Source organism: Bubalus bubalis, chromosome 3 (genome assembly GCF_019923935.1).
Source record: "Bubalus bubalis isolate 160015118507 breed Murrah chromosome 3, NDDB_SH_1, whole genome shotgun sequence".
NCBI classification, from domain to species: domain Eukaryota; kingdom Metazoa; phylum Chordata; class Mammalia; order Artiodactyla; family Bovidae; genus Bubalus; species Bubalus bubalis.
Window position 1 is genome coordinate 145507647 of NC_059159.1, and position 23016 is coordinate 145530662.

The 23016-nt window shown below is 38.1% G+C and overlaps 1 protein-coding gene and 1 non-coding gene across 4 annotated transcripts in view; both read right to left on the reverse strand.

The window, feature by feature from the left end:
• The window catches only part of IARS1 (isoleucyl-tRNA synthetase 1), a 76893-nt gene extending 55968 nt beyond the window's left edge, over window positions 1–20925 (reverse strand). The window contains exons 1-7 of one of the 3 annotated variants that reach the window (XM_006063093.4): window positions 20793–20925; window positions 13077–13203; window positions 12269–12425; window positions 11890–12009; window positions 9519–9601; window positions 6671–6788; window positions 196–343 (exon numbers count right to left, since the gene is read on the reverse strand). In XM_006063093.4, the coding sequence (XP_006063155.2) occupies window positions 196–343; window positions 6671–6788; window positions 9519–9601; window positions 11890–12009; window positions 12269–12425; window positions 13077–13195 (745 nt within the window). In that variant the 5' untranslated portion in view covers window positions 13196–13203; window positions 20793–20925. The other 2 variants (XM_025282056.3, XM_044940283.2) reach the window with 2 other exon arrangements.
• Window positions 17395–17527, reverse strand: LOC112584161. Its single transcript, XR_003108504.3, has one exon. It is a non-coding gene; the product is annotated as a small nucleolar RNA SNORA84 (small nucleolar RNA).
• Window positions 20926–23016: the final 2091 nt, after the last annotated feature.

The following is a 23016-nucleotide window of genomic DNA, read 5'->3' on the forward strand; positions in this document are numbered from 1 at the left end:
GGCAGGCAGGTTCTTTACCTGGCAAGGGTGTTCCTTACCACTAGTGCAACCTGGGAAGCCTGAAACTAACATAATGTGTATCAACTATACTTCAATTAAAAAAGTTAAAAAAAAAAAAAAGGAAAGAAATGTCAGCTTTCATTCATTAAAATTATTTTATTCATATCAATCATAAAGAACGAGGCTCACATTTACCTTTAATCTTCACATATTGCAAGTCGGGATTAACACACAGGGCAAGGTTACTAGGAAGAGTCCAGGGAGTAGTTGTCCAGGCAACCAAAGAAATATTTTCATCTTCCTCCAAAGGGAAAGTTACAAATATTGAAGGATCTTGAACATCCTGAAATCAAATGAGATAAAATATTCTTTTATAAAATTCGTAATAGTAGACTTGCAAGAAAAAGGAACTGATCTTAAAGAATACAATAATTTGATTTTCAGAATAAACTGAGCTTTAAAAAAAATCTGCCATATTTGTAACAAGACAATACAAAGCAATAAATTCCAAATACATTTTTATATAAAGAAATGCTTTAATAATTACCTTAGTAGTCACAACTGAAATATTTAAAGTTTATCAAGAGGGATACATAATGGAGATTTCACTATTACAATGATCTATTTTATAAAGTCCATAAAAAGTTAGGTCAATAAAATAACTATTTTGGAAAACAGCTATTATTTATTCAAAAATATATTAATAAAAATTTCACTGAAGGGTATATGAGAATTGTGTTTTCACCTTTTCAGGAAATCTGAAATTATGTCAAAAATAATCCTTAGTACACAATTAGAGCATGACCAAAGCAAAAAAAAAAAAGAAAATATTAAATGTTGGCAAGGATGCAGTGTAATCATAACAGTCTAGTGGAGGTATAAATCAGTATAACCACTTTGGAAAAGTCTTTAAGAGTGGGAGACAATGAACCATGGTCCTTGAGTCAAATCTGGCCATTACCAGTTTTTTGTACAGCCCAAGAGCTAAGAATGGTTTTGACAGGACTGACAGACCATGTGGCTTACAAAGTCTAAAATAATTATTATCTGGCCCTTCACATAGTTTTCCAACTCTAGCACTAGAGCTAAATTTAAGTATATCTTACACACAATAATTCCACTCCTGGGAATGTAAGCAACAGAAATGTCTGTATACACCCCCCAAAACTCAAGTTCTAGAATATTCATTAACAGCCAGTAACTAGATATTACCCAAATGGCAATCAACATTAAAAGGGATAAGGACTTCTCTAGTGGTCCAGTGGCCAAGACTCTGTCGTGCAATGCCAGGGAAGCACGTTGAATCACTGGTCAGGAACTAAGATCCGACATGTCATGGAACAACTGAGCCCACTTGGCAACTACTGAAGCCCATGTGGCACAACTAGGTAGTAGTCTGTGAGCCTCAAAAAAAGATCTCACACGCCACAACTAAGACCTGACACAGCCACATAAATAAATACATTTAACCATTAGAATAGATAAGTTAAATACTTAGCAGTAACTAAAATGATCTACAACTACACACAACATGGATGACTTCCAGAAACACAATCTTGAGCAAGAGAAGTCAGACAGACAAAAAAGAACAAACTGTACTATTGTATTTATACTTAGTAGAGAATCACTGAACAATGAGGTGGAATGAGGACAGTAGTAACTATAAAGGAGTAGGGTGATACATACTAAACTGAAAGGACCATGAGAAGGGAGAGCTCTTGATAGATTAATTGATAAGGCTCCTTTTGAACTTTATCAGGGTGTTGGCTTCAAATATACATTCATTTTGTACAAGTATATGGAATAGAGCAAGGAAATGGAAGAGCAAAAAAAATGCTGTCTTATTAAGTCAGGAAATAGGTACAAAGGTATAAAAATATTAATTTTAATATATATAGTAATGAACATAAAAAACTTAAAAAATAAAAAAAGCCACTAAAGAGAAACCTAAAATAAAACATTAATAGTGATTTCCTTTGGGTACTGGGATTATAATTTTCTCCTTCTTCTTAATATCTTCTATGGCTTCTAAATTTTCCACAATGAGCATAAGCTTCATAAATAATCACATCAACCAGACTTCTAGAAACTAAAAATTAAGACAATATAAAAAACAAGTATTTTTACATACCATCATTTAGTTTGCGTGTGTATGCTCAATTATCTTTCGGAAAAGTTTGGAAGCATTTTCTTCATTAACTCAATTTACTTCCCTACAGCTTGCTCTTTCCCAATAAGAAAATATATCTACTTACTATATAGATGAGTATAAACTTTGAAAACTCTAGGACCAAACTACTATAGGAAACTAACATGTAAAAATTTAGTTACCAAAGAAAACTGCAGCACAGTACACAAGGATCTGTATTACAAAATGTTTGGAACAACACTTACCATTTGAAAAAAGAAGAAAAAAAAAAAAAACCCTAGCCCTCTGAACAATTCAAATATCTATCGAAAGAATTAATAGATAAATTGTAACCTATTTGTTATATGAAAAGATCCAGGAGACGTAAGAGATGGGGGTTTGATCCCTGGGTCCGATTCCTGGGTTCATAAGATTCGCTGGAGGAGGAAATGGCAAACTACTCTAGTATTCTCACCTGGAAAATTCCAGACGAAGGAGAGTGCTGGGCTACAACCCATGGAGTCACAGAGTTGGAAACGAATGAACACACACACATGCAGCAGGGGTCCCAAACCTCTGGGATCTAATCCCTGATGGTCTGAGGTGGAGGTGATGTCATCAGTTCAGTTCAGTTCAGTCACTCAGTCAGATCCAACTCTCTGTGACCCCATGGACTGCAGCATACCAGCCTTCCCCATCCATCACCAACTACCAGAGCCTACTCAAACTCATGTCTATCACGTTGGTGATGCCATCCAACCATATCATCCTCTGTCATCCCCTTCTCCTCCTGCCTTCAATCTTTCCCAGCATCAGGGTCTTTTCCAAGGAGTCAGTTCTTCGAACCAGGTGGCCAAAATACTGGAGCTTGAGCTTCAGCATCAGCCCTTCCAATAAATATTCAGGACTGATTTCCTTTAGGATGGACTGGTTTGATCTCCTTGCAGTTCAAGGGACTCTCAAGAGTCTTCAACACCACAGTTCAAAAGCATCAATTCTTCAGCACTCAGCTTTCTTAATAGTCCAACTCTCACATCCATACATGACTACTGGAAAAACCATAGCTTTGACTAGACGGACCTTTGTTGGTAAAGTAACGTCTCTGCCTTTTAATATGCTGTCTAGGTTGGTCATAGCTTTTCTTCCAAGGAGCAAGCGTCTTTTAATTTCTTGGCTGCAGTCACCATCTGCAGTGATTTTGGAGCCCCCAAAAATAAAGTCAGCCACTGTTTCCATTGTTTCTCCAATTATTTGCCATAAAGTAATGGGACTGGATGCCATGATCTTAGTTTTTCGAATGCTGAGTTTTAAGCCAACTTTTTCACTCTTCTCTTTCATCAAGAGGCTCTTTAGTTCCTCTTCACTTTCTGCCATAAGGGTGGTGTCATCTGCATATCTGAGGTTATTGGTATTTCCCCTGGCAATCTTGACTTCAGTTTGTAGGTCATCCAGCCTGGCATTTTGCATGATGTACTCTGCATATAAGTTAAATAAGCTAAAAACTAAAGGTGATGTAATAATAACAGAAATAATGTGTACAATTAATGTAATGTGCTTGAATCATCCCCAAACCATCCCCTTACTTGGTCTGTGGAAAAACTGTCTTCCACAAAACCAGTCCCTGGCTCCCAAAAGGCTGGGCGTCACTGCTATGTTGTTGCTCATTCGATAACTTGTGTCTGACTCTTCGTGACCCCATGGACTGTAGCACGTCAGGCCTCCCTGCCCCCTCTATTACAGTTTGCCCAAGTTCACGGCCACTGAGTCAGTGATGCTATCCAACCATCTCATCCACTGCTAAACAGCAGTTAAAATTAAACTTAAAGCTACATGTATAAATGAGAAGGAATTTTAAAACATAATGTTTATTTTAAAATGCAAGGTTCAGAAAAAGAATAATGGATGATACTCAGAAACATATATAAAAACAGTATATACTGTTAATGAATATTTATGTACATAGTAAAAATATAAAAATATGCATAATTAAGAACCCCCAAATTCAGCACAGTGGTTCCCTATCAGGATGTAAAGAAAGAAATGGAAAAGAGAAAGGTGGTGTAAATAAACTGTGGTATATTTACCTACACAGTAATTAGAACAAAAGATCCATAACTCTACAAAACATGGATGACTATCACAAGAAAAGCCAGAAAGAAAAGAATACATAGTATATCTTCCCATTTCTTCAAAGTACAGAACCAGACAAAACTAATCAACTGTTATCTGTGATATTTGATGTATTTGAAAAAAATAGATGCATTTAGTGAAACCAATTTTATTTTTAATTCTTTTGGCCATGGCACAAGGTTTGCAGGATCTTAATTCCAAGACCAGGCACAAAACCTGTGCCCTCGGCAGTGAAAGCTCAGAGTCCTAACCACCGGATTACCAAGGAATTCCCCAATGCAACCCATTAGTTGGTATGCTTAAGATCTGTGCATGTCCAAATAAAAAAAACAAATACTGACCTCTATTATATACGTTCAAAGAAAAAACAAACACAGAAACAAAGTACTTATATCTATAAAATGCAGAGGACAGAGAAAATGTTAAATCAGATTATGAAGTTGTAATCATTAAAATTCAGATCATGGGAAACTCTACAAAGCAAAACCTGTTACCCAAACAATGATTTGCAAAGGTGGGGGGTGGGCGGGGGCGAGGGAAGCAAAAGAAAAACACAAAAACAGAAATGGAGGCCTACACATTAAAAAAGATCTAAGAGACAACTATTACTGAGTATGAACTTTCCTTAGGTCTGGATTAAAAAACAAACAACTAGAAATAACCTTAGGGGAAAAAGATGCTATTTAGAGACAAACAGAAATGTGAACACTGATGATATCCAGCAGTTAAACAATTACAAAATATTTAACACTAAGAATATTAAAAATGATTGATGATGACTTTTTAAGGTGTGACAATAGTACTATGGTAATATTAAAGAAAGATTAATTTATTAAAGGTACATAATGGATTACTTATCAATAAAATGACATGTCTATTATTTACTTTTGAAAAAGCATCTGGGAGAAATAAGTGCCGTGTGCAGATGGGGCAGGACTGGCTATAGAGACTGTTGGGGATACATGATAGGCACAGGAGAGTTAGCTAATTATTGTCTACTTTTGTGCATGCTTGAAATTCTTCACGTTAAAATGTTTTTAAGAAGGAAGAAAATACAGCAATATAATCAGACCTGAGAAAGTTTAAGCCTTTGGTACTCAACAGATATTATATTAATCTCTACATTTTTGTGTCTTAATATATTTTATTAAAAAAATACAATAACAGGAGTCCCTAAGAACAATCCAATGAGATGTTGAAAGCATTCTCTAAGATGGAAAATGCATCTGAAGTGCGAGTTTTAATAATTTCCAAACCTAGCCATGAAATAAGAATTCTGAACAAATCGAAGTCCTTTAAAAACAAAGAGGGTTAAATAATATCAGAAATAAAACCACCACTTGAATACAAACACGAGAACAGATACTTCTTATTTCTAAAGACTTACAGTCTTTACTATCTCTCTGGATAAGGTAAAGCAGTACACTGAGTCCCTTGGATTGCAAGGAGATCAAACCAGTCAATCCTAAAGGAAATCAATCCTGAATATTCACTTGAAGGACTGATGCTGAAGCTGAAGCTCCAATACTTTGGCCACCTGATGCAAAGAGCTGACTCAGCAGAAAAGACCCTGATGCTGGGAAAGACTGAAGGTAGGAGGAGCAGGGGACGACAGAGAACAAGATGGCTGGATGGCATCACTGACTCAATGCACATGAGTTTGAGCAAGCTCTGGGAAATGGTGAAGGACAGGGAAGCCCGGTGTGCTGTAGTCCTTGGTGTCGCAAAGAGTTGGACACAACTGAATGACTGAACAAAGTGCACTGTGTAAATATAAGACATGTTTAAATTCTTATACCAAACATAGCAAGTTATTTCATTCATCAAAGAAAAGATCATAACACATCACTAACTGCAAATAAGATTTTCTTCCAAATACTTTTAACAAATAAATGATTTTACAAGGTCTGAGACAAGGCATAAAATAATCCTAAGCAATAAGCCTTATGAAACAGTGACTTGAGGAAAATAGAGCAGAGCTGGCCTTACTAAACAAAGAGAGGCATAAAAATATGGTTAAAATAAGCAAAATCTATCAATCAAAATCTATCTATTAAGACCAGCCAAGGGATTCCCCAGTGGCTCAGTTCGTAAAAAACTGCCTGCCAATGCAGGAGAAGCAGGAGACATGGGTTTGATCCCTAAGTGGGAAGATCCCCTGGAGAAGGAAATGGAAACCCACTCCAATATTTTTGCCTGGAAAATTCCATGAACAGAGGAGACTGGCAGGCCACAGTCCATGAGGTCGCAGAGTCAGACAAAACTAAGAGCACTCATGCACACATCACATTAAGATACATCATTTACATCACTCCCCAGGCTTAACGTTCTACACTGGGACTAAGTTACCATGATCATACAACCATTTAACTTCTGATTACATAACTTAATGTCCAATGCCATCTCACATACCTTGTAATTCTGGTGAGATTCAAAGTTGGAGAGTGGAGTATTGCATGCAGTGGAGAAGGGCATGACTTTCACACCTCTATAAACAAGGCCTTTATCATAGAGTTGTTTGAAGATCCACCTGGCAAGTAAAGAGAAAGAATTTTTCAAAAATTACATCACCAGAATCCTGTTTTCCCAAATACAAACATTTATGCCAGTCTAGTTTCCGTTTGCAGAGTATCTGATAGGCAAAGACGTAGAAACACAATGTCTCTCAACTGGTGAATAGCTGGTAAATTATAACAGATCAGTATAATGAGATTTTATGTAGACATTAAACCTGGAAAGGGAAACAATAATCCACTCCTGTATTCTTGCCTGGTGAATCCCATGGACATAGGAGCCTGGCAGGCTACAATCCATGGGGTCGCAAAGAGTCAGACACCACTTAGCAACTAAACAACAACAACGTAGACATTAAAAGTGCTAATATCTGTTGGCACAGAAAGATGCTCATGACTTGATGTTGACTGAGAAAGGCAATTGACACCATATTGTACAATGAGGTACCAATTATGTAAAACTATACATATCAGTATACATATTTATATTTTTAGAGATGCTAAAAAAAAAAAATAGGTTTCCATCAATGTATTAACTTACAGTTGGGATTTTAGGTTTTTTGTTTTTCTTCATACTTTTCTGGTGTATTGTTTAAATTTCACTATAATGGACAGTTTTACAAAGGCTTAAGTAGAAATAATTGAGATTAGGATCAGATATCTCTCCTATAGTCAGTCAAGAATGTTTATTAAACACTGAAACATGTTGCTTTATGCTAAATACACCAAGACACTACAAAACAGTCATCCCAGGTTCTGTGGTGACCAGTCACCTTTCCCAGACGGATACAAGAATGCACTTGGTGGGAATCCTTACTTAATTCTGCCTTTATTTAACTCATTTTTGTAGTTTGAGTCCTAAGTACTTGGAACAATAAATGAATTAAATTCTCTCCCATATGCTAAAATACATTTTTGTGAAAAAACTGCACAAATTTTCATGGTAATCCTTGACTTTGAATAAAGTCTGAAAGCCTGGTGTCTTGTAACAAATATCCCAAGTTTAAACTTTAAATTATATACTCTGATTCAAGTACATTCACAGGAGACCAGAGGAACTGTCAGATTTGATATCATTAAGATCCAGATTCAAGCCTAAGAGCCATATAACTCGCTGAGTGATCTCAGAGAAATCACAATCACTTGCCTTTACCTCCAACAGGGTCTGACCCCAATTCACAAGACTTTCTGAATCATCTGGGAAAATGGATATGGAAGTACTTTATATATACTCAAAAGTACCAGCTCAATCTAAATTATCATCATTAACATTATCATTGTAAATGTATCACCTACTATTATTTTTATATTCACACTAGGTTTATGTGCCTTATTTATATGCCAACATGTTCCTCAGGAATAACTAACATTCTAATACTAAGAGGCTTTGAATGGTTTTCCCCTGACTGAAATATGTTTTAATGTAAATAAAGAAGTATGATGTAAAGCTGCACTGTCTACTGTGGTAGCACTGGCCACAAGTGCTCATTTAAATTTATTAAAATTAGAAACTCATTCTCAGTCATACTAACCACATTTAAGTGCTAAATACTTAAATGCTGATCTAGAGCATAAAGAATACCTTCTTTTTCAGATATTTAACAGAAACCCTGCTTTTTTACAATGCACTAGTCATGAGAACTCCAGCTTGTCAGCGAAATAGGAAGAAAGTTCCTGTCCAAAGTTCCTGCCTTGTCAGACAATTTAATCAACTTCTACCCTTGGATACATGGGTCTGGAGATGCACTCACAGGGGTACATTAGAGTCAGGGGGTCTGAGAACTGCCCTAGGTATCTAGCTCTTCAAAGGACATGTGCCAAGCATATGCAACAGATCTTGACTGATAGAAATGTAATCAGGGAGACAGGAGACAGTAAGAAGCACAAGCACTTCAGTGTAGGGCCAAAAAAAAAAAAAAGAATCCTACAAAAGATCTCTGCAACTCACCTGTAATTATACACAACTTAACAAAAGCAGGACTTCCTCAAGGTCTGAGTTATGTACACAGGGCATTTTGTAGCCATAATAATTGTTTGCCAACTAATGATATGTAATGATTCTCAGACTACTGTAGGAAGCTCAAATTACCTATCAAAACTGGCATTGCAACAATTCTTATTTACAGTTAAAGGAAGCAAAATTAATTTTGAATCTGTTAGGAAACAGTGACTGCATATATAATTTCTCTCAGTAAAAAATTCAAGTACACATCAAAAATTCAAGTATCATTAATACCTTCTTAGACTCTAAAATATACTGAATTTAAAAATAAATTTTGGAGTGGAGGGAATGAATAGTACTGTAGAATTTCAGGGAATATAAATACTCTGTATGATAGCAAAATTATGGAAGTATGTCATCACATTATCTGTCCAAATCCAAAGAATGTACAAGAAGAGGGAACCCTAATGGAAACTCTGGACTTCAGTTGATTATGATCCCTCAATACAGGTTCATGAATTGTAACAAATGTACCACTCTGGTGGGGGATGTTAATAATAGAGGAGGCTCTGTATGTGTGGAGGCACAAAGCATGTGGGAAATCTCTGTATCTTCCTCTTTTTTCATCTTTTTAGAGCATTTTTAGGTTCATAGCAAAATTAAGTCTTTAAAAACAAAGAAAAAAAACAAATCAATTCCTAAAGATTTCAGGTAACTATGAAACAAGCTGATTCATACTAGAGCATCTCTCTACTAACTAATATAATACAACAGTCATTATAGTTATACCGTCAAATAAACTTACCAAACAGATTCCATGAATTGTGGATACAGAGTTTTGTAGTCATTGTCAAAGTCAATCCATCGGCCAAGTCTGGTAATAGTAGACTTAAGACATGTGAATATTAAAAAAATAGGAATATTAGAGTTTTTAGACAATGACATGTTATTACATAGCAATTATCATCATTATATATGATGATTTTGGAAGAACAATCAATGGTTCAAGTAAATCTATATTGTAAACAACTCATAAAAGTCTACCAAAGCTACCAAATGTCCAACACTGCAGATCTAACTGTTGCTGGCATGAATCATCAATGGCTGCTAAAATTAATGAGTCACAGTATGATAAGAAACAGGGTACTTACTAACTACAAAGGAAAACCCGAAACTTGACAGTGGAGAAACTTCACAGAATCACCTTAGTGAACAACATTAACAATGCCAACGAGACATATCAGCACTGTGTGCCTTCTGGTATGACAGACTAAGAGGGCTTGATGTTACTTCTTAGGCATTTTTGCCAAAAAAGCATAACCCAAACTGAATCATGAGGAAATACCAGACATTGAGGGAATTTCTGTATTCTTTAAAAGTGACATGGTCAGGAATACAAAAGACTGAAGGAATGTCCCAGATTGAAAGAGACTGCAGAGATATGACAACTAAATAAAATCTGTATTCCTAGACTGGATCTTGCATCAGAAATAAGAATTAGTGGACACTGGTTAAATCTGAATAGGTGTATAATATTGTATCAATGTTAATTTCCTGATTTTGATAGTTATACCATAGTCATTAAAGGTTAGCTTTTGGGAAGTGGGTGATTGGTACAGAGGCTCTTTATACTATTTTTGGGGGGGGAAAAAAGCCCACATGTATATTATAATCATCAGGACTTTCCCCTATTAGTGACCAGGCAATAAACGTAGATTCAGAAAGTTAGGTTAGGAGAAAATTAAGGAGCTTTGATTTTTAGGTTGGTGAAATCAAATTTCATTAAACAATAAAAATAAGTTTTGAGCAGAAAGAGCACAATAAATAGTCTTGAGAGAAATAACTTGGCAAGCTAAGTGGAAAGAACATGAGAAAGAGACCAATTATTAGATTGTTACAGAAATGAAGACAATGGTGGCTGAAAGACTAGGCTGTACGAATGAAAAGAAATGTCTAGATAAGAGATTGGAGAAGGCAATGGCAACCCACTCCAGTACTTTTGCCTGGAAAATCCCATGGATGGAGGAGCTTGGTAGGCCGCAGTCCATGGGGTCACTAAGAGTCGGGCACGACTGAGTGACTTCACTTTCACTTTTCACTTTCATCATTGGAGAAGGAAATGGCAACCTACTCCAGTATTCTTGCCTGGAGAATCCCAGGGACAGAGGAGCCTAGTGGGCTGCTGTCTATGGGGTCGCACAGAGTCAGACATGACTGAAGTGACTTAGCAGATAAGAGATATTAAGAAAAGTTTGCTCGAATTTGACATTTGAACAGGTCATGATGACTAAAATTTGAAGTCTGGAAGACTGATACCACTGGCAGGAACAGCAAATTTGAAAAAGTGGTAAGATCATGAAGATGGAAAAAAATAAGAGCCAGACATGTTTTTGAATTGTACAGGTATCTGTGAGGTGAGGTGAAGTGAAGTGAAGTTTCTCAGTCATGTCCGACTCTTTGCGACCCCATGGACTGTAGCCTACCAGGCTCCTCCCTCCACGGGATTCTCCAGGCAAGAATACTGGAGTGGGTTGCCATTTCCTTCTCCAGGGGATCTTCCCGACCCAGGGATCAAACCCGGGTCTCCCGCATTCCAGGCAGATGCTTTAACCTCTGAGCCACCAGGGAAGCCCATACAGGTATCTGTAGAGTTGTACAACAATCCAAGAGGCAGGGAAGAAAGGGGAAGTTAAAGACCTTTGTTTCTAAGCCCATCAGAATTAAGAGAAAATAAGAGCTCTGCCAGACTTGACAGTTATTATACGTAAATGCATCAGCTGTGGGAGCTCTATGACTAGAAAAGCAGTGGGCAAGATGGGAATCAAGCTAATATAACAACCATGAGTCCAAATGTGAATTATTTTTAACATCTGAATTTTAAAATTGCAACATTCTAGTTAATCTGTTTACTAGGACAGCATGATTCCTGTCATACACTGTGGGTAGGTAGGAGATTAAATTTGGAAGATCAATCAGGAACATAGAAATCAGAAAAGAGAGGGTTCAGCTTAACAGTTTAGGTAATGAAGTTGAAGATGGAAGCTAAACAGTCTTTTAAAGAGGACAGTCAACTTTGGGTGCATGTCATAAAAAGCACAAATGATCATAAAGTATTTCAACTCCCCTTTAAAAAACTAGCTTTTTAAAAAAATTCTACTTAAAACAACAAACTATACCTTCCATTCAGTAGAGTATCGCATCACAATTGCTCGGCACTGACTGTTATACTCTGCAATCCCCAATTTGGCTACATCCTCTGGTCCTCTGATTCCCAGGGTCTTATCAATTTCATATTCCTGAAAATTTGCATTAAGATTGTTAACATCCCTGCCCTATGACATAAATGCAATTCAACAAAGCTAGAAAATAAAAGGGATTTAAAAAAATTAGTTCTCAGAAAATCTATAGAGAAAATAAACTGTACATAATATTATAGAAATAAAGTTGAAGAATATCTGATTATAGTAAAAATTCATATTTTAACATATTATATATTGAAATATAATGCTTATTTTAAAATATCAGAACATAATATGGCTGATAACTCAAACATACCACAGGTAAACCATGACAATCCCAACCAAATCTTCTGTCAACGTGAAACCCACTCTGGTGAGCATATCTTGTAACTATATCTTTAATTGTCCCTGCAAGTATATGTCCATAGTGAGGCAGTCCAGTTGCAAAAGGAGGCCCATCATAGAAGGTAAATCTAAAAGGTAAGAAAAATTTGTTGTTACTTTAAAATAGACAGCAAAAACTAAGACAGCATTTTACTATAGACCGCAACTGTAACAGTAGAGTCTTGGGGGAAAAGAAAAGCTGCAAGGCTAGGAAACTCAGACGTAACTGATTAGATATCTACCGGAGGCCTTGCATTCAAAAAGGCTAATTATGACCATTTGGAGAGACTTGCATTAGACCATCCATTCTTCATTTATTAGTTCTATGATCTAAAGGAAGTTATTCATCCTGATCCTAAGTTAGATTATCTGTAAAATAGGCCCAAAAACAGCTATTATAAGGTTTTCTGAGCAGAAGAGACACATGATGAAAACAGTAATTAAAGAAAAGACTGGTTTTTAGGTGAATGAAGACTAGAGGTAGGAAGAACCCCAATAGGAAGCTACTACACTCTGCTTGTCTAAATGCTTAAATGAGAATGGTAATAATAAGAAAAGTGGAAAGGAAGAGACTTGACATATAAACTATTTGGAAGACCTCTTTAAGAAACTAAATCTACCTCTAGTAATTAAGAACTCATTCATTCAACATATATCTACTACTGAGATATATAAAGAGGTAGGAGATTCTGAGAAATGATTATTTTTAGACTATACCTTTACCAAAGAAATTCACATACTTTGGCCTATGTTTTGATTGCTTTAAGCATTCCTGGAAACAATTAAAGTCAGACCAAAACTGCAAGATTTTCTCTTCTTCAGCAGGAAAATTGATGTTTTCTGGAACTTGTTGAACCATTTTTGTCACTGCAAGAGAAATCAAATTTTTTATTCTCAAAGGAGAAGTCTAGGAATAACAGAGTACCATACATTAAAATGAATGTTCCTATCACTAGCCATGATACTACATGGTACTTTAAACTTTTTAAAGGTAAAGTTCACAAACCATAAAGTTCACCCTTTTAAAGTGTACAATTCACTTTTGCCTTTTTCTTTTTAAAGTATATACACAAGACTGTGCAACCACCACCACTCTCTAATTTCAAAACATTTTCATCACTATTCCCTCTTCAGCCTTCCAAAAAAAAATGCAAACATTAGCAGTCATTCTCCATCCTCTTCTTCACTAGACTTCTGGTGAATGTTCTGCCTCCTTTCTAGATCTTCCTATTTTGGACATGTCACATAAATGAAATTACGTATATACAGACTACTGGGTCTGGCTTCTTTTACTTAGAATTATGTTTTTGAGGTTCATCCATGTTGTAACACGTACTCGTACTTCATTTTTCATTTATGGCTGAATAATAATTCATTTTACAGATATGACACTTTTTCTTTATTAATTCCTCAGTTCATGGACATTGGCATTGTTTTCACTTTTGGACAGGGCAGCTTTTATGTGGACATAAGTTTTCAGCTCTTAGGTAAATACCTAGGAGTAAAACTGCTGGGTTATGGTAACTGTGTTCAACTTTTTGAGAAACTGCCAAAATGTGTTCCAAAGCTGCTGTGTCATTTTACATTCTCCTAGCAGAGAATAAGATTCCAGTTTCTCTACATCCTCACTCCTTATTGTCCATCTTTGGATTATATGAAATCCTAGGTGGTATAAAGTACTATCTCACTGTGCTTTTGATTTCCATTTCCCTAATGATTAGTGATGCCGAGCTTATTGGTCATTTTATACCTTCTTTGGAAAAATGTCTACTCATCTTTTGCCTACTGTTTAACTGGGCTGTCTTTTTACTGCTAAATTGTAAGACTTCTTTATACAGTCTAGATACAAGCCCCTTATCAGTTACAGGATTTGCAAACAAAATTTTCCCATTCCACAGCTTGTTTCTTATTTTCTTCATGGTCTATTCTTTGAAGCACAAACACTTTTAATTTTGGTGAAGTTCAGTTTATTTACTGGTTTTGTTACTTGAACTTTTAGTGTCGTATCTAAGAAATCACTACCGACAACAAGGTTGTGATGTTTTAGCTCGTACGGTTAGGTCACTGATCCATCTTGAGTTATTTTTGTATATGGTATGAAGTAAAAACATATGGTACTTTTAAATTTCAAAATTTATGTCCAATTCATACTCATTTATTCTTCAGCTACAGTATAACATTTAGTAATCACAGACCACACATTTCTTAAAAGAAAAGAAAACCCTGCCAATTGTAATGATACTAAAAATTCATTAATAATCTGGAAAAATAAATCTCAAAGTAGGTAAAAATTCTTACCTACATTCACTTTTGTTGAATCAACCTGATCTGAGGAAAACAGGCAAAACCTTAAAAAATGTTCAAGCTAAAAAATAAGAATTACATTCAAATAATTCCAAGATTATTTTAATTTTACATTTTATCAATTGTGCTACTTACTCATGAATTTTGTAAAGGACAAACCCTATGCCTCTCTGATTTAGTGCCTACTGAGAGGTCTTAGTGTCTTTTTCAGAAGTTAACAACCTCATTCAGAAATACCTGATCAGTCTGGGTTTAACTATCTAGTGGTTTAACTATCTACTGAGCATCCTTGAGTCCATTTTTCCTCAAAGCCTATTTATTCTCACTTTATAATTTTAATAAGGTTGGTGATCAGATTTCCAAGCCAACATCAGATTACAATGGGATAGGAACGCTAATAATGAGAAAACAGAGAAGGCAGAAAACCTTAAGAACTCAAATAACAATCTGAGATAATTGACTCTAGAAGCTCAGAGATTGACATACTTCAACCAATTCTGAAAAATCAAAGCCTAAGCACCATAACTGAACTATGCCATAAAAAAAAATTTTTTTAATAAAAAAAAAAAAAAAGCTACGTATATAAAGCAATGGTAGAAATTATGGAATTTCAAAGATACAGTCTTCACTATGTTAACTCATTTTTATTCTATTTTATTTGACAGAGAATGTGAAGAGACTAACTAAAGGACTGATCACGAAATGGCAAATACACAAACAGATTAAAAATAAAATTAGGGAATCAAATTAAAATTATATGGAAATTCAAGACCAGGGAAAATTTAAATCATGCAGATCCTTGGTCTAAATTACCAACACTGATTCAAGATATGACTGTGAGCTTCCTGGCAGCCAAGACAAGGGATTAAAAAGTCAAAAGGATATTGATTTTGCACATAAGTGAAAATCTGTAGAAAATGAGATTTATGCCACAGAAATCTGAGTCACACACGGAAATGAGCGATCTGTTTAATTAATATTTTTAACATTAGAAAAAGTTGTTTTTAAAGTTTGTTACAAGCAGTATTTCTCCTTTTGTCCCTCTGTCATTCATTTTTGACATGTGAGAGTGCCTTTGAGTTTTATACAGGAAAAAAATAAGGAAGAACATGTGTGCCATTTAACTCTACTATCCATTTTCTGATTAGAGTAAGCCATTTGCATGCGTGTGTGTGTGCTAAGTCGCCTTAGTCATCCCCAACTCTGTGCAACCCTATGGACTGTAGCCTGCCAGCCTCCTCTGTCCATGGGATTCTCCAGGCAAGAATACTGGAGTGGGCTGTCATGCCCTCCTCCAGAGGATCTTACCAACCCAGAAATTGAACCTGCATCTCTTATGTATCCTGCATTGGCAGGCAGGATACATACTTACTACTAGTGCTACCTGGGAAGCCCCAGAGTGTGCCATTAAATATTATTAAACGAAAGTTGAAAGGCATTTTGGATCTTCAGCTCTTGTCATAACTCACAGACTTTCAAGGATGGAGACAGGCGTTCAAGTCTGTGCGTTTACTGATGTAGTAGGAGTCCTATTGGATCAGTGACAACCTTATTAGAGGCCAGTTTAAACTTAAAGAGGTTATATCTGAAGACTAACAGATCGTCAGATATCAACACATTTATGTCTGTCACTCTTAATGCTCGTCAAGGCTGGTCCTATTATTCCAGCATCTATAAAAGTTGACTGGAGTAGACTCATCAGCCCTTCCTCAAATTAAGGAGTCCAAATCTACATTTTAACAAGATCTGAGGGGATCAGAATGCACATCAAAATTTAAGTCCTTCTCTTAAACTGTTCTGTTATTTTATTTATCTGAACATTTTTCCTTTTTTTTTTTTTTTTTTTTTTAAAGAAAAGGAGAGTTAAGCTTTCTGTGAAGATGGCTTTAGAGTTTTATAAAATTTCCAGTGAGGCTCTACATCTCCAGAGATTAAGAACCACTGCATTATTAGGCCAAATACAAAGACCCCATGTAATGGCGCTGACTATTCGAGGAACTAAAAAGCCTCTTGATGAAAGTGAAAGTGGAGAGTGAAAAAGTTGGCTTCAAGCTCAACATTCAGAAAACGAAGATCATGGCATCCGGTCCCATCACTTCATGGGAAATAGATGGGGAAACAGTGGAAACAGTGTCAGACTTTATTTTTCTGGGCTCCAAAATCACTGCAGATGGTGACTGCAGCCATGAAATTAAAAGACACTTACTCCTTGGAAGGAAGGTTATGACCAACCTAGATAGCATATTCAAAAGCAGAGACATTACTTTGCCAACAAAGGTTCGTCTAGTCAAGGCTACGGTTTTTCCTGTGGTCATGTATGGATGTGAGAGTTGGACTGTGAAGAAGGCTGAGCGCCGAAGAATTGATGCTTTTGACCTGTGGTGTTGGAGAAGACTCTTGAGAGTCCCTTGGACTGCAAGGAGATCCAACCAGTCCATTCTGAAGGAGATCAGCCTTGAGATTTCTTTGGAAGGAATGATGCTGAAGCTGAAACTCCAGTACTTTGGCCACCTCATGGGAAGAGTTGACTCATTGGAAAAGACTCTGATGCTGGGAGGGATTGGGGGCAGGAGGAGAAGGGGACGACAGAGGATGAGATGGCTGGATGGCATCACTGACTCGATGGACGTGAGTCTGAGTGAACTCCAGGAGTTGGTGATAGACAGGGAGGCCTGGCGTGCTGCGATTCATGGGGTCGCAAAGAGTTGGACATGACTGAGCGACTGATCTGATCTGATATGATTCCAGGAAGTGTCATGTATCAGTGACCGGGCTATGGCAGCTGCTGAGGAGAAACAGCCCCCATGCATATATCACAGGATTGCTCTAGCCCCTCATATCCACTGGAGAGCTGTACCTGCACAACAGCATCCAGTAACCACAGGGCTTGTGGGTGAAAGTGGGAGCAGAAAGAGGAGGGGGATTAACCTTACCAGGTCATGCTCAGGAAAGCAATCTCCTCTTCTTCCTTTCAACTATAATTCAAGGTCTCCACTATCTTCCCTATTCCATGACTCCTGACCTCTTTAGCCTCAACATCCTATTCAGCAATTTCTAGATACCCTCCTTGGCCTTTACTTGTGTTTTCCTCAACATATCTTGGAAAAGCCCACCAAAAAAATTTAAAAATAAATCTCATGATCTTCTTTACCACACTTGCTCCCATTTTTAATATCATGTTCTAGTAGTTCCACTATTTCTTTCCATTACCTGAAATTTCTGAGTCACCTTTAATACAACCAGATGATCCCCACATCCAAAAGATCACCAAGTTACATGGGTCTGACTTCTAAGTCTATTTCTCTATTCAGTCGTCCTCATTCCCAGATCTTCATAACCTGTTACATTAAGTCAAATTTAACCCCAATGGTGGGTCCATCTCCAGTCTTTTTTAAAAACAACTTATATCTTATTAACATATAAGCCAGAGAGGCATGCATTGGAGAAGGAAATGGCAGCCCACTCCAGTATTCTGGCCTGGAGAAGCCCAGGGACAGAGGAGCCTGATGGGCTGCCGTCTATGGGGTCGCAGAGTCAGACACGACTGAAGCGACTAAGCAGCAGCAGCAGCAAGCCAGAGATATACTTACGCAAATGTATAAAATATGTACAAAGATATCAACTGAAGTACTTCTATAGACAAATATCTGAAAACAATTTAAATATCCATGAATAGGTAATAGCCTAAAATAAATTATGGTACATCAATACCATGCAGGCAGTAAAAATAATAAACCAAAATATGTAAGCATACATATTACTTAAACATGCTGAAAAACAGTGAGTCACAGTTGCTGATAGTAATTTATACTATATACAAAATATTATTTTCAAGTGATTAGAAAATATACATATATATACTAAGTTTATGTTTAAGCAATTTTGTACTTAATTTAGAAGGCTACCCACCAAACTTAACAATGGCTACCACCAGAGAATAGGATATGATGGGGAAAGTGTGAAGGAACAGATTTTTATTTACTTCATATTACTGTTTTGGTTATTTTTGAGTATGTCATTAACTTTATCAAGTTTCCCTGGTGGCTCAGAAAGTAAAGAATCTGTCTGCAATATGGGAGACCCAGGTTTGATCCCTGGGTAGGGAAGATCCCCTGGAGGAGGGAATGGCTACCCACTCCAGTACTCTTGCTTGGAGAATTCCATGGACAGAGGAGCCTGGCAAGCTACAGTCCATGAAGTCACAAAGAGTCGGACATGACAAGAGAAAAACAAATACTATATATCCTGCACACCACCTTCCTAATGGAAAAGTTCTGGAAGTACCATTTCTGTATTGAAAAAGAAAAAAAATCCAGTGGTTCCTTACTCCCAGTGGTTTCTGTTCAGGCTTTTCACTGGGGCACCATGATCTTACCTACAATTCCTGCTCCTGACCTTTTCTTTACTCTTACAAAACTCGAGCTCCAAATTATATCACATTCTTAGATACTGCTGAGAAACAAAACTTTTGGCTGACATAACTGCTTTCCAGTTTCAGGCCCTTTCTCTTAAATACTCTAGCACTACTTAGCATAAATGTACTCTGCTCTATGGGAATTTACCAATCCACCTTTTTCAAAATTAAATATCCCCTGTCCCCAGAATCTGTTCCTCTCCTACACATCAAGGTTTACTTATATTGCATGTCTCTCCAATTCAACTGTAAACTTGTTGCTGGCAAAAGCATTTCACTAACCTCTTACTATTTTATGTCTTACTGTGTGCTTACACAGCATAGGTGCTCAAAAATATTTAAATGAATCCCTTTGTCAGCATCCTTAGTGATACTCCTCCCAATTGATTTTCCAATCTATCCCACTCCATGGGCTTCTCTTGGCAAGAATGATTAAGAGGGTTGGCTTTGGAATGTGATGGTTTTGGTGCCACAACTTAGTATGTGGCTTATAGGAAAAGTTATTCAACCTTTAAACTTCAATTCCATCATCTGTAAAATAAAAGTTGTAAATACTCGCAATGCTAAATCACAGCAATCACTTGCCATCTATGGAAACTATTACTACTTCTTTGTTCACAAATGCTACTCTTACTGCTTTTGCCCAGTCACTAAATCATCTTTCCAAAAATAATTAGAGTGCAATCTACATAGAGCTGCCTCCTGTTCCCTATAATTCACTCTTTAATAATCACTTATGAAAAGGATATTTTGTCCACTATTTTACCGATAATTTTTAAAAGCTCATCTTATTTACTAAAATCCCTAAATCAACTGCTTTGCCTCTAGCTTCATCCTGCCTTTCTTCTCAGCAACTCCTGAATGAATGCAAAAACTAATACTGTCCCACCTAAAAAAGAAACCTCATCTTCCTTCATGTATTCATTTCAAACACCACTTCACTAAAGAAGAAAATCATAAATTCATAAGGCTGGAAGTTAAGCATCGTCTCCCACTTGTTCCTCACACGAAGCTACAGTGAATACAGCAATTCCTCATCTCCTGAATCACACACAACGTAAAATCCTGCTATACATTATACTACAGTCCTCTGCACCTACTCCTCCAGTTACTATTCATTTTCAGGGCCAAATCCACTGCAGTTCCTGAGAAGCCTTCTTCTCCCACCGAAGAACTGGTCCTCATCTGGGCCCTTGAATTATTGTATTAAAGACTGTTAGACGGGAGACGCCGCGCTTACTTACCAGCAATACCCCAGACACCCAGCAATACATGCTCATTATGGGAACCTAAGACTTGATTTGTTCTTATGAATACCTAGACTTTCCAGTAATTTCATCCACCTTCTGAACTTCTCCAGTGAGCTTGATCACACCAAATTCTCTGAATCACTCAACAGCGCAAGTGTTAGTTACCAGGATCCCAGGCTGAAGCTGAGTAACTTGCAAGGTTTGTAACGCTCGGTCGAACCGCTGAGCCAGGATTGGTATCTGGTTGGATTCTTTCGCCCCATTTAGACCGTCTCCCAATCTTTTCCTTGGAAACGGATATGCACGTACTAACCCATGGCCCCCAATAAACATTAAAAAAAATTCTTGTGAACCAGAGGGGACCACGGGTCCCCAAGGGCAGGAAGGGGCGTATCTGAGGGGCCCGTGGACAGGACAAGATGACCTGAGGAGCCCCGCGGGCAAGACAGGGAGTACCTGAGGGGCCCCACGAGCAGGACCGAGCGTACCTTAGCGGCCTGCAGGACGGCGTAGCTCGGAAAGAAACGAGTCTATGTCTTGGCCGGGTGATGCAATGTCCACACAGCGTGAGGCTAAGAGGAAGAGCCCTGCTTTGCTACGGCCAATCAGAGCCCGGCATTTGACACCCATCAACAAGCCGGGCGCGGATTGGCAACGTGGGGCACCAATCACGCCCACCGGCCTTTCCTAGGTGTGCACTGGGAAGCTTGCAGTATAGTCCCGGGCGTGACCGCTATACCTTGCGTTTTACACGCAGCTAGGGCAATGGTGGAGGACGCGACCGTTTTATAGAACGGAGACTGATTGGGAGAGGCACACAGGAAACATGTTGTGCATCTTGACAGGGCGTTGTTACGCAAGATGTTTGCCTTCATCGGTGTTCACCTCACTACACGGAACAGATGTGCATTTCCCCACGGGTAAACCAAATGCAACGCCAGGGCCTCAGTTACGGTGTGGAGCCGTGAGTGCTCATTGTCAAGGCTGCTTTACTAGGCGATATTAAGGAAAGCAAGCCTAGGCATTAAGGCAGTACTTTTTTTTTTTTTTGGTGTAATGGAGACCTGCACCAAAGCACCTTGGAGTCTGCAAATATGCAGAGTCCTGGAGCAAAGACTAGGCTTGCTAAATCTCTGATATGGGTCACAAAAATCTCCCTGTGGAATGTTTTCAGGTCTGTGCAACTCTTTGCGACCCCATGGACTGTAGTCTGCTAGGCTCCTCTGTTCATGGGATTTTTCAGGCAGAGGAATACTGGAGTGGGTTACCATTACCTCCTTAAGGGGATCTTTCCTACCCTGGGATGGAACCTGTGTCTCTTGCATCTCTTGCATTGGCAGGCTGATTGTTCACCACTACCACCACCTGGGAAGCCTATTTTAACACACATTCTGGATAATTATGCTCCTCACTAAAATTCTTGACCTGCCTATCTGAAGAGACCCTCCTATATCGCAGGGAAATACAGAGGCCACAGAACAGTCTGAGAGGAGCTGAAGCATTAGAGGTCAATGCAGTTCACAAAAACCTTTCCTTTCTCCTTGACTGCCACGCAGAATTCTCATGAATTGTACTGCAGAAATAATGGTAAACAAACATACAGAGAGATATAACAAGAAAGGAAGAAAATGCCTGACAACCAGCTTTGTAAGTATTGCATCTTAATGTTTCTTGTATTGAAAACAAAATTATTTGCCTATTAGTCTGCTTTCTTATGTATTTTGAGTCTCCCCAGCACCCTTTGGGTATGTTGATTAAAAACCAAAGGGAATCCAAAGCCATGCAAAGGACAGTTGATTTCAGGATTGGAGCCTTGACAAATTGAGAGTCCCTCAGTGTATAACTGCTTAGTATAGCCAGTAATATATCCCGGGCTTGCTTGTGGGTGTCCAGGAGTCTCCAGTAGAGGCCTGGGTCGGTGGTGGCCTGCTGCAGGGTTGGGGGCACTGAGTGTAGCAGTACATGCTGCTGCTAAGACACTTCAGTCGTGTCCGACTCTGTGCAATCCCATAGATGGCAGCCCACTAGGCTCCTCTGTCCCTGGGATTCTCCAGGCAAGAACACTGGAGTGGGTTGCCATTTCCTTCTCCAATGCATGAAAGTTAAAAGTGAAACTGAAGTCGCTCAGTCGTGCCCAACTCTTAGCGACCCCATGGACTGCAGCCTACCAGGCTCCTCCGTCCATGGGATTTTCCAGGCAAAAGTACTGGAGTGGGTTGCCATACATGCATGGGATCTTTTGAGGGAGGTCACCATTATCTGCATTACCTCCACCAGTTTGATTTCACATAAATAGCAAGGAGGGAACACAGCTCCACCAGAGAAAACCCAGCTCCTCCATCAACAGAAAACTGGGTTAACAATTTACTGAACATGGCCCAGCCAATCAGAACAAGACCCAGCTTCCCTTTCAGTCAGTCTCTCCCACCCCAAAGCTTCCATAAACCTCGTATCATGTTCCATCAGAGGGCAGAAAGACTCAAAACCACAGTCACAGAAAACTAACCAATCTAATCACATGGACCACAGCCTTGTCTAACTCAATGAAACTATGAGCCATCCCATGTAGGGCCACCCAAGATGGATGGGTCATGGTGGAGAGTTCTGACAAAATGTAGTCCACTGGAGAAGGGAATGGTAAATCACTTCAGTATTCTTGCCTTGAGAACCTCATGAACAGTATGAAAAGGCAAAAAGATAGGACACTGAAAG